Source organism: Triticum aestivum, chromosome 5A (genome assembly GCF_018294505.1).
Source record: "Triticum aestivum cultivar Chinese Spring chromosome 5A, IWGSC CS RefSeq v2.1, whole genome shotgun sequence".
Classification (NCBI taxonomy): domain Eukaryota; kingdom Viridiplantae; phylum Streptophyta; class Magnoliopsida; order Poales; family Poaceae; genus Triticum; species Triticum aestivum.
Window position 1 is genome coordinate 708,109,916 of NC_057806.1, and position 13,149 is coordinate 708,123,064.

The 13,149-nt window shown below is 42.7% G+C and overlaps 1 protein-coding gene across 1 annotated transcript; it reads left to right on the forward strand.

Moving 5' to 3' along the window:
• The first annotated feature begins 1,284 nt into the window (after positions 1-1,284).
• LOC123108571 (60 kDa jasmonate-induced protein) lies at positions 1,285-2,156 on the forward strand. Its single transcript, XM_044530337.1, has one exon. The coding sequence runs from the start codon at positions 1,321-1,323 to the stop codon at positions 2,026-2,028; it is 708 nt and encodes a 235-aa protein (XP_044386272.1). The 5' UTR covers positions 1,285-1,320; the 3' UTR covers positions 2,029-2,156.
• Positions 2,157-13,149: the final 10,993 nt, after the last annotated feature.

Here is a 13,149-nt window from a genome sequence, read left to right on the forward strand (position 1 = left end):
GAAAGTTCCCTCCCGCCAAATCTCGCTGCGGATAGGGGGCGAGCTCGGGTCGGCCTCCCACCCCATGAATCTAGAGGTTGAGGTCGAACTTTTGCCGCACCCCGCAAAATCTTTTACGGGTCAGTCGCGTTTGAGGGATCTGCTCGGGCAGAATTTTCCGCGCTGACCCGTATTTTGGCGGTTATTTTGCGGGTCGCGGCTATATACGGGTATGCTAGAGAGATGCTCTAAGCCCCTTGTCCCGTAAACATTATGTGGGTGTAGCAAATGTCGTATTTTAGCGCCGCCTTGGATTTTATCTGGAGAAAAGCAATTCTCCCATGCACGGGAGGAGGTCCCGTGCATGGGACAGCCATTGATGCGCTTTGAGATTCGGAGCCATGCATATGTACTTTCACCACATGCATGCCAACTGTTCCAGCTATGCAGCCTATGCTCCGACATTCAATACTTTTTCATCTTATTTCGAAGTTTATATATATTTGATCCTTTGACTAAAAAATCCAATTAATAATTTGTTTGCATATTTGTGTTTATGATGACAAGATCTTGAAAACGAGACCACTTTTGAATATACATTGAATTTTTTAAAATTGAAATTCTGAAAACATGGTAAAAATATGTGAAACACGATGAAACACTATAGAAAACTATGAGTTATTTTTGTGAAACAGAATGAAGTATTATTGATTTTTTTCGCATGGAATTAATGAATTTGGATGGTGATTTAGTTGTCAAAATAATAATATCAAAAAATATATTAAATATCGGTCTTGTTTTAAATAACTTGTCAGAAAAAACACAATTTAAAAATTGTTTGCATTTTTAATTTTGTTCACAAATTCTAATTTTTTCCATAAAATGTTCCCATTTTCAAAATTTTGTTCACAAATTTTAAAAATATTCATGTTTTGGATATTTGTTCACAAATTCTAAAATGCTCAGAAACTTCAAAAAATGTTCCCGCACTAGATTTGTTCACGAATTTAAAAAAAATCATGTTTTGAATTTTTTTTCTGAAATTTAAAAAAATTCTGCGAATTTAAAAAATGTTCACATTTTTTATTCACAAATTTAAACACACAGTGTAATCAAACTTTTATTTCAAAATATATTGGACATATATTTATCTGATCAAAGCAGCCGCCTCGTCTGATGAGTGTCACTCTTTTCTTGTGCTATTCACGCTGCTTTCACTTCCCTAAACAAGAGCAGTTGGGTAATGCAATCGGCGTGGTAGCTAGCGACTGCCCGTTGCCAGCAGTCCATATATACTGGAGTACTTGATCCATAAGAGATGGACCGACCCACCCAGTAGCCATGATAGCGTTCCTCCTATTCCTCTTACTCGCTCTCGCCGCCAGCAACACCGAGCACGGAGGTGCAGTTGCTGCCGCCGACGACCCACCTGCCGCCCTTACCATCCTGACACTGCACGGTAGCCACGAAAACACCTCCCTGGCCGTGCAGACCCACGACCTCTCCCTCGCCGGCTTCACCGACGAGAGCCTCCACTGGCACGCCTTCCCAGGCCACGAGCATCTGATCCCCACGTCCAAGCCCCTGCCGTTCGGCAGCAGCTACAGCGAGCTCATCGGCGGCCTCGCCAACCTGCCGGGCCTGCCGCTAGGGCGGGACGCCATGATGCACGCCGTCCGTGTGCTCTCCGCCTACGACCCGGCCGCCGACGCAGAGCCAGTCAAGTGGGCTCTGGCGGCCGTGAAGGTGATGATCTGCGAGTCCGGGCGGCTGAAGCCCATCAGAGAGACCGTGAGAAGCGGATGGGACAGCGAGTCCCGCGTCGCCCCCGAGCATCTGCCCTACATCGAGCACTGGGACACCATGTCCTATGAGATCATCCGCGCCAACCGCACGGGCAAATGGGAAGACGGGCCCTTCACCAAGATGCTGGAGACCCAGGCCAACATCCGCAGCAAGGAGGAGGCGGTGGCGGTGATGAACATGCTCATGGATGCGGACTTCGAGCAAGTGCTCAAGGCTCACGCCATCCCGATCAATTTAGAGTAAACGTGCATGCATGCTTGCTTGCAGCTGGTTTTAGACTTTATTTAGGTCCGTCTCCACTCGATGTTTCTTTCATGTCCGTCTAGTTTGTTGCTCATCTAGCTAGTTGGAACACGTAGGCTTTCAGTTTTGCTTGCTTCCTTGTGCTAGTTGTTTCAGGCTTTCAGCCCCGATATCTCAAATAATTTAGTCAATTCTATTCAGAAAGAAAATGTTAAAACTTTGGCATGCATAGACAATCTGCAGTCCATTTATTTTAGAGAAAAGCATAATTTTTGTAATTGAACTCTGTTTAAAGTGTAGAAATGACCCCTCAACTCCAAAGCCCGTAAACTTAGAGCATCTCTATCAGATGCCATAAACATAATTCCTCTCAAACCTTCTCCCTACCTCAAAAAGTCAAATATTTGGGGTGATTAAACTTTTGCTCAGCTAGAGGATGCCCTAACTTAAAACCCTAAAAGAATCAACTACATTTTTTTTATATAAAAAACGTGTTTCAAACACTCATTTAAACAACTTAATTGCATTATTCGACAACGCTTTCTCATTACCATCATACATAACATAAGTAACAGTCCATTCCTACCACGTTTCCCTCATACATAGCATAATGTCAAATACATAGCTTAAGTCAAGAACATTTGTCTAATACATGTTTAACAGTTTCTAAATACACGATAACATTTTTTTAAATATATATTTTGATTTCTACAGTTCTCTTACACATTGTACATTTCTGGTATACATTAAAAATATTTTTTATACAATCTTAACATTTTTCATATCCTTGATTAACATTTTTCCAAATATTGTGTTTTATACCCCTAAAAAATTATATGTTTTATGTCTACTTTTTTTTACAAACCGTACATTTTTCTTAAACACCGGAATTTTTTTATGCATGTTGAACATTTTTCTGAATTACACAAACATTTTTGTACACTGTATAAGAATGTTTTCAAAAACTATCCATGTACAGGTTTTGGAAAACACGTGAAAAATTTCTAAATGTTACCACACATTTTACATATATGTCAGGAACTTTTTTTTAATACACGTTTAACATTTTATATCTGCTTACATAAATACATTAGTGCAATATCTTTTGTAGAATATAACACCAACATTTATAAATAAATGACTTACTGGTGGATACCTTACTCTATCGAGCATGAACAACTAGTTAATTTAAATTAGTGGGTTTGGCCCTCTTCCCCCACTGTATGTTAGGGTAGGGGGCTATGGCTCCCCCACTGTATGTTAGGGTAGGGGGCTATGGCCCCCCTCCACTTCACAACACCACGTCGTATTTCTGTAGCCACGTTGGCGATGGGTGCCTACATAGTGGTTGCGCTGCTATCTGTAGCCATCTTACCATGCACCACTGGCGATGGGTGCCTATATAGTTGTGGCGTTGCTATCTGTAGCCACCTTACCATGCACCATTGGTGATGGGTGCCTTCTACTATGCTCCTTGAGCTTGTGTAGATTTTTCTCTTAAAGAGGAAAGGGTGATGCGTTAAAATAAAGATAAATATTTTCCTCAGTTAAGAACCAAGGTATCAATCCAGTAGGAGAAACACACAAGTCTCCAATGATAGCACCTACACAAACAAACAAATACTTACACCCAATGCGATAAAGGGGTTGTCAATCCCTTTATGGTTACTTGCAAGGATGAGATCTGATAGAGATAGGAATAAAAGATAAATCGCCGCCCCCGCTACATCAACACACGCGACTGACTCGTCGTCCGCGCCTGCGGTCAAACCGTTTCCAAAACTGCGGGCGACTCTCCTGTCCACGCCGGCTTGTGACGCCACGGCCGATTCATCTGTCTGCTCCCGCGGCCGACTCGACCGCGATTGATTTCAGCTTCACCGTGGTCATCATCAATTCCGCGGTGGATAATTTCTGGCCCGACAAATCAGGTGAAATCCGTCCAGTATATTTTTATATTGAATATTGCTTTCTTTAAAAGAGCAATTACTCCGGCTTGCAAGTTCTCTAATGCAGGACAAGTTATCTACTGTGAAAGGGACTATTGTATCATTGAGCTATTTAAAGACTTATACCGGTTTATATCACGATCAAAAATGGAGAATCTTAAGCCAACTCGTCGAGTCGTCTTACTACTCGGGGGCTACAATGGTATGACTCAGCAAATCTTGCCAGTTTCAGCAAATTCAAGAACCCCAGGACGTTGGAGGGAAAGATAACCCGGTATCGGAGGCTACTGCCATATTGATGAAAATTGAAAGGCCATTAGAAAAATTCTGGCTTAAAAAGAAGATTTTGGCTCAACATCTGGTTCAAGAGAAATCTGTCTCTCACTAAAGCTCTCAATATCCGGTTTAAAATTCCAGCTCAAAAAGAATTTATCTCTCGCAAAGTTCGAGTTCTCAGAAAAAATTAAAGGTTGCCAAAGAGAACTTGCTGCTATGATGCACGGTTGAAACATGGGTATCCTGCCTTATGGGCTTATCTTGGTCACTTGGGGGCTTCCTGCTCATCGAGCATAGCTGTGAATATCCCTCTTGATCGGCTCAAACGTCACACTTGTCAGTATGTCACTTGGGGGCTTTCTGTTCAAACATAGGCGTATTCGACCAAAGAGAACATATCGTTACTACCCTCTTGACTAGGTTTGTTCAAACATAGGCGTATTCGACCAAAGAGAACATAACCTTTCCGGGTCATCCAACCTGTAGCCAGCTATTTCAACTCCATCAGGTAATCCTGATTGACCCGTCGAACTCTTAACGATCAGTCTTTACGGCGTATTCGACCAAGATCTGAGCTTGTTAAGGTTAAAACGCCGGTTTGTCATGTGAGAGCACGGCTCACAAATAGTTAGGATAGATCCAGGCTTCATAAGCCGCCTTCTTTAAAACTTGGATAAATCGGCCTGTGATGTATGTCGTTACTCTGAGCCCGCGTACTCCTGATAAGTCTATAAAGCAAGACCTGACTTTATCTGGGTTCAAGTGTGGATTGGGTAATGTGAGTCAGGCTCACGGAAAGCACGTACCTTCCAGTGGCTCAGGCTAGTTTCATCGAAGTAAACACTTTGGCTTGGCGGCCTTCAAAAGCCTCGAATTTTTTGCTTTCTTTTCTTTATACGATTTCTTTTTTGCCATCTGGTTTTTACACATCGGGCCAAGCTGCCCTACTTATGGCTCATATTTGAAGCATCTTCAGGTCTTTGCAACCCGCCAGGATGGCAGACTCTAAGTCGCCAGTATATGATAATAGCCCAACTTGGCTGGATTTTCATGATGATATTGAATGATTGAGGTTTTCATACCGGATTATATTATTCAACTCTTGAATAGGCAACATGGCTGGATTTTTATTATGGTTATCAATAACAAATATTATGATTGAGGTTTTCAAAGTCGCTTCAACGCAATGGCTATTATTTTATCAATAGATATAATTTATTCTACAACGGAAGGAATAGTCCCGTGTCGCTGTAGACTTACGACCTGACACTTGGGGGCTACATTATTCAAGTTGAGATTACATCAAATATGCAAGTCCCATGTCACTGCCAGCATGCACCATGGCACTTGGGGGCTAATGCAAAGTCATTTTTTGCTCACCTTATTGAAGACCCGACTCATCACATTGTAATGAGCCGGCCCTTGGGGGCTACCAATTGCTCCTTTCAACAATTCAAGGTACACAAGTCTTAAATCCATTATATTGGAAGGTCCACTACTCAGTTGGAAGAGTGCAAAGCTCTTAACCTTATGGACGTGGGTTCGAGCCCCATGGAGAGGATTATATCATATGATATTATTTTCAATGAAGTATATATAAAGTCCCAGCTTGTAATATCTTACTAAGCTGGCCCTTGGGGGCTACACGTTGCTGTTTAAATCTACATGATCATATCTACAAAGTCCCTGCTCATTATTGCTCAATGACCCGGCCATTGGGGACTATATTGGTCGAACAAGGGGGTCAATACATATATATAAATGAAACTCAACACAAATGATGGTAATAAAATAAAATTGTGAATATTATTGCTTACGCACATCAAATTGTCTTTTAGAGTAGCCCCGGTTTTTTTTGCAAGTCGCATTGTAGATGAACTCGCAAGCGTAGTATCCACAGTAATCATTCCAGGGTTCCTACCACAAGCACTTTACGAAAAATAGAGGTCAATAAAACTGATAATGAAGCATTATAAATGGTATTGATGAAAGTAGCTAGAATCAACGGGATCGAGATGCGCGGAACTAGCTAGCTAGTACTACTTACTTTCGGGTATGTCCAACGCACATCCCCCGGCAGTCCCGGAGCTTGTGCGGTGAATACTTTCCAAACCCTGCGAGACAAAGAAAACAATTACTTGACATCAAGAAATGAACAAAGTTTTCGATATGGTGCGATAATTATCGATTGAACCTACTTCTCGAGCATTTTAGTCATGTCCGCATAGTCTTCGGGAGATTTTCGTCTCGAGTCTAAGACGGTTACTAGTCCCTGCTCAAGCTTAATCTCTAGGAGAATATAGTGGAACCTGCGCACGCATGCATAACTCATCAATTACATTACTATAACCTCGAGTAATAAGGGAAACCGAATATGCACAAGACAGTAACACTCACTTGAGATTGTAAGGAAAGAGTATTTTAGCTTTGTTTTGATTTTGAAGCAACGATCGTAGCAAGTCGGCCTCGGTGTCTTTGGCATGAAATTTAACCATATATTCATCTATGAGATTTGTGTTAATGAACCCAGTATCATAGATTTTTGCTTTTCTGCATTCGACGATCTTCAATCTACATAATATAGTGAGGATAATTATATATACAAGCAATGAAAGAGCTGAGCTATATATAGAGAGATTTAATGATAGAAGTAGTACTTACAGACAGTAGCAAGTGACCATTAATTTATCGAGGGCCTTTTGATTGAACCACTAGAAGAACTCCTCAAATGCAACAGACAACAGTTCAATTACAACGAGGTCGTGCTCCTCTTTAACTCTCAGTGTCAAAGTATCCTTCCCCCAGACTCTCTGCAGGTTTTCATGTACCAATCATGAAATCTTCGCATCATCGTTGTCAGAGGACTTCCATCTTTGATGAGAGGCTTCCCGTACTGGTATTTGTGTTCGCCCACCTCCATTGTATCATAATGTGCATCGTCGGGCAGGTAATCTCCAGAATTGGTACCGAGCAAAATCATCGGATGATTAGCGATGATATCGCTAGACACCTTGAGCGGGGAGCACGATTAGTTCGCTTGTTCACTGAGCTGGGCAATTTTTTTCCCAGCTCGTCGTTGTGCTAACCCTCGATCATTGATAGTACTTCCCGACCGCTCTGCTTCGATATATGACCTTTCAATAATGCGCTCATAGTTGGTTTTTGGTAGAGATGGTGGTGGTTTCTTGAGGACATCGATAGTGCGCTTTGCTTTCACCAGATCTATCTTCTCCTCCGGAGATGGATGTTTCTTAGCTCTTTGTGTTTCAAAGAACTCCCTCACTTGGGCTTGACAGATCTCCGCGTTTTCCTTCTCAGTCATCTCGTATGGTAACTTCTCTAGAGGCGTTAGAGATGGACCGAATCTGAATTGCCTCCCCCTCTGGATGTACTACTAGAACCGGAGCAGACGGAGCGGTTGTGGCAGTCTTCTTTCCTTGCTTACGAGGCGGAGCAGACGGAGCAGCCGGAGCGGTGGCGGCTCTCTTCCGCCCTTGCTGATGAGGCGGACAAGGAGGTGGGCTGCTCGGGCGTGCCGGCGCAGGCGAAGAAGGAGGCGGAGTGCCGCCGCGCGCCAGAGAAGGAGGCGGAGTGCCCTGATCACTCGCCGGAGGAGGAGGTGGAGGAGGAGGCGGGGTGCCCTGACTCGCCGGAGGAGGCGGAGGTGGAGGCATCCAGTTCGGAAGGTTGATGAGCTCCTTCTGCCATAGACATGGAGTCTTCAGAGCAGAACCCAGCCGAGTCTCCCCTTCACCGGTAGGGTGGTCAAGCTCGATCTCCTCAAATCCCTCCGTTATTTCATCCACCATCACCCTAGCATATCCTTCTGGAATTGGCCGGCAGTGAAAAGTTGCGCCGGGTTCAGGAGGTGCAACAGAGCCGATAGTTGCCTTGACTTTGAAGTTCTGCCATTGCGTCATAAGGTGGCAATGTTGAGACTCCGTGATAGCATCCACGAGGTAGCTAGCAGGAGCCATGAAGACAGGCTCCTGAAGCAGCTCGATGGAAGCCACGCTGCTTCTCCGCTGAGATGGCGGGGTAGCTTTGGCAGGTCGCTTATTGTGAACTGCTTCTCGTTCCTCTAGCGCTTTTACCCTTGCGTGCAGCGCCTGCAGTTGGGTTTGCTCCATTGCCCTCCTCCTCTCATGGCCTTTGTAACCTCCTGCATCCGGAAACCCATCCTTCCATGGAATGGAGCCTGACGTGCCTCGTGTCTGTCCAAGGTGCTCAGGATTCCCGAGGGCCATTATGAGCTCGTCGTTTTCTCTTTCGGGAACGAACGTCCCTTCCCGCGCTGCGGCGCTATACTCCTGAAGCTTCGTGACGGGTATTCGTAGTTGCTCGTTCGTCCAAACGCACTTCCCTGTTTCAGGGTCCAAGGTTCCGCCAACCCCGAAGAACCAAGTCCTTGAACGGTCTGGCCAGTTCAATGTCTCTGGTTTGACCCCTTTATCAAGCAGATCATTCTCAGCCTTTGCCCACAACGGCCGGGTTTTGAGGTAGCCACCTGACCCCGTGTGATGGTGATGCTCCTTCTTCACAGCATTTATCTTGATTGTCGCTGACATCTTCTTACTCTTGTCCGATGTATTGTGGGCCACAAATGTGTCCTAGTGATCTCTGATCTTCTCAAACCGACCGATGAATTCTGGTGTCTTTTCTTTGTCAACAAACTTTGTTTTCAGCTCATTCTTCCACCTCCTGAACATATCTGCCATCTTCTTAAGAGCATGAGACTTGACCAATGGCTCTATAGCTGGCTTCTCTGGATCCTCCTTTGGCGGTAGGGTGTGCTACCTCTTGAGCACTGCGTTGGATTTCCCCGAAGAGGAAGGGATGATGCAGCAAAGTAGCGTAAGTATTTCCCTCAGTTTTTGAGAACCAAGGTATCAATCCAGTAGGAGGCTATGCTCGAGTCCCTCGTACCTACACAAAAACAATAGCTCAATGAAACCAACGCGCTTAGGGGTTGTCAATCCCTTCACGGTCACTTACGAAAGTGAGATCTGATAGAGATGATAAATAATATTTTTGGTATTTTTGGTATAGAGATGCAAAGTAAAAAGTAAAAGCAAAGCAATAATAAAGTGATGGAGATTGATATGATGAGAAAGGGACCAGGGGGCCATAGGTTTCACTAGTGGCTTCTCTCAAGAGCATAAGTATTCTACGGTGGGTGAACAAATTATTGTTGAGCAATTGACAGAATTGAGTACAGTTATGAGAATATCTAGGTATGATCATGTATATAGGCATCACGTCCGAGACAAGTAGACCGAAACGAGTCTGCATCTACTACTATTACTCCACTCATCGACCGCTATCCAGCATGCATCTAGAGTAGTAAGTTAAAAACAGAGTAACACCTTAAGCAAGATGACATGATGTAGAGGGATAGTTTCATGCAATATGATAAAAAAAACCATCTTGTTATCCTCGATGGCAACAATACAATACGTGCCTTGCTGCCCCTTCTGTCACTGGGAAAGGACACCGCAAGATCGAACCCAAAGCTACGCACTTCTCCCATGGCAAGAAAAACCAATCTAGTAGGCCAAACCAAACTGATAATTCGAAGAGACTTGCAAAGATAACCAATCATACATAAAAGAATTCAGAGAAGATTCAAATATTATTCATAGATAGACTGGATCATAAACCTACAATTCATCGGTCTCAACAAACACACCGCAAAAAGAAGATTACATCGAATAGATCTCCACAAGAGAGGGGGAGAACATTGTATTGAGATCCAAAAAGAGAGAAGAAGCCATCTAACTACTAACTATGGACCCATAGGTCTGAAGTAAACTACTCACACTTCATTGGAGGGGCTTGGATGATGATGTAGAAGCCCTCTGCGATCGATGCCTCCTCCGACGGAGCTCCGGAACAGGCCCCAAGATGGGATCTCGTGGATACAGAAAGTTGCTGCGGTGGAATTAGGTTTTTTGGCTCCTTTTCTGATCATTTGGGGATACATGGATATATATGGGAGGAAGAAGTACGTCGGTGGAGCTTCGAGGGGCCCACGAGGCAAGGGGGCACGCCCTAGGGGGGCGCCCTCCACCCTCGTGACCACCTCGTGGCTTTCTTGACGGAGGGTCCAAGTCTCCTGGATCTTATCTGATGAGAAAATCACGTTTCCGAAGGTTTCATTCTGTTTGGACTCCGTTTGATATTCCTTTTCTTCGAAACCCTAAAACAGGCAAAAAACAGCAATTCTGGGTTGGGCCTCCGGTTAATAGGTTATTCCCAAAAATAATATAAAAGTGGATAATAAAGCCCAATAATGTCTAAAACAGTAAATAATATAGCATGGAGCAATCAAAAATTACAGATACGTTGGAGACGTATCAAGCATCCCCAAGCTTAATTCATGCTCGTCCTCGAGTAGGTAAATGATAAAAATAGATTTTTTGATGCGGAGTGCTACTTGGCATAATTTTAATGTAATTCTTCTTAATTGTGGTATGAACATTCAGATCCGAAAGATTCAAGACAAAAGTTCATATTGACATAAAAATGATAATACTTCAAGCATACTAACTAAGCAATTATGTCTTCTCAAAATAACATGGCCAAAGAAAGTTCATCCCTACAAAATCATATAGTTTAGTCATGTTTCATTTTCGTCACACAAGAATGCTCTCATCATGCACAACCCCGATGACAAGCCAAGCAATTGTTTCATACTTTAGTAATCTCAAACCTATAAACTTTCACGCAATATATGAGCGCGAGCCATGGACATAGCACTATGGGTGGAATAGAATATAATGAGGGGGGTTATGTGGAGAAGACAAAAAAGGAGAAAGTCTCACATCAACGAGGCTAATCAATGGGCTATGGAGATGCCCACCGATTGATGTTAATGCAAGGAGTAGGGATTGCCATGCAACGGATGCACTAGAGCTATAAATGTATGAAAGCTCAACAAAAGAAACTAGTGGGTGTGCATCCAACTTGCTTGCTCACGAAGACCTAGGGCATTTAAGGAGGCCCATTGTTGGAATATACAAGCCAAGTTCTATAATGAAAAATTCCCACTAGTATATGAAAGTGATAACATGAGAGACTCTCTACTATGAAGATCATGGTGCTACTTTGAAGCACAAGTGTGGTAAAAGGATATTAACATTGTCCCTTCTCTCTTTTTCTCTCATTTTTTGGGCCTTTTCTTTTTTATGGCCGTTCTCTCTTTTTTTGGGCCTTCTCTTTTTTTATGGCCTTTTTTTGAAGATTCCTCACTTGGGACAATGCTCTAATAATTATGATCATCACACTTCTATTTATTTACAACTCAATGATTACAACTCGATACTAGAACAAAAATGACTCTATATGAATGCCTCTGGCGGTGTACCGGGATATGCAATGAACCAAGAGTGACATGTATGAAAGAATTATGAACAGTGGCTTTTCCACAAATACTATGTCAACTACATGATCATGCTAAGCAATATGACAATGATGAATGTGTCATGATGAACGGAATGATGGAAAGTTGCATGGCAATATATCTCGGAATGGCTATGGAAATGCCATAATAGGTAGGTATGGTGGCTGTTTTGAGGAAGATATAAGGAGGTTTATGTGTGAAAGAGCGTATCATATCACGGGGTTTGGATGCACCGGCGAAGTTTGCGCCAACTCTCAATGTGAGAAAGGGCAATGCACGGTACCGAAGAGGCTAGCAAGGATGGAAGGGTGAGAGTGCGTATAATCCATGGACTCAACATTAGTCATAAAGAACTCACATACTTATTGCAAAAATCTACAAGTCATCAAAAACCTCGGCACTACGCGCATGCTCCTAGGGGGATAGATTGGTAGGAAAAGACCATCGCTCGTCCCCGACCGCCACTCATAAGGAAGACAATCAAATAACACCTCATGTTTCAAATTTGTTGCATAACGTTTACCATACGTGCATGCTACGGGACTTGCAAACCTCAACACAAGTATTTCTCAATTTCACAACTACTCAACTAGCATGACTTTGATATTATTACCTCCATATCTCAAAACAATCATCAAGCATCAAACTTTTCTTAGTATTCAACACACTCATACGAAAGTTTTATTATTAATCTTGCATACCAAGCATATTAGGATTTTAAGCAAAATTACCATGCTATTAAGACTCTCAAAATAATCTAAGTGAAGCATGAGAGAACAATAGTTTCTATAAAACAAATCCACCACCGTGCTCTAAAAGATATAAGTGAAGCACTAGAGCAAAACTATAAAGCTCAAAAGATATAAGTGAAGCACATAGAGTATTCTATCAAATTCCAAATCATGTATGGCTCTCTCAAAAGGTGTGTACAGAAAGGATGATTGTGGTAAACTAATAAGCAAAGACTCAAATCATAAAAGACGCTCCAAGCAAAACACATATCATGTGGTGAATAAAAATATAGCTCCAAGTAAAGTTACCGATAGAAGTAGACGAAAGAGGGGATGCCTTCCGGGGCATCCCCAAGCTTTGGCTTTTAGGTGTCCTTAGATTATCTTGGGGGTGCCATGGGCATCCCCAAGCTTAGGCTCTTGCCACTTCTTGTTCCATAATCCATCAAATCTTTACCCAAAACTTGAAAACTTCACAACACAAAACTTAAAGTAGAAAATCTCGTGAGCTCCGTTAGCGAAAGAAAACAAAAGACCACTTCAAGGTACTGTAATGAACTCATTCTTTATTTATATTGGTGTTAAACCTACTGTATTCCAACTTCTCTATGGATTATAAACTATTTTACTAGCCATAGATTCATCAAAATAAGCAAACAACACACGAAAAACAGAATCTGTCAAAAACAGAACAGTCTGTAGTAATCTGTAGCTAGCGCAAGATCTGGAACCCCAAAAATTCTAAAATAAATTCTGGACGTGA

What these genes read in the sequence shown, in the direction of transcription:
- LOC123108571 (XM_044530337.1), top strand. Translation starts at nt 1,321, where the DNA reads ATGATAGCGTTCCTCCTATTCCTCTTACTCGCTCTCGCCGCCAGCAAC.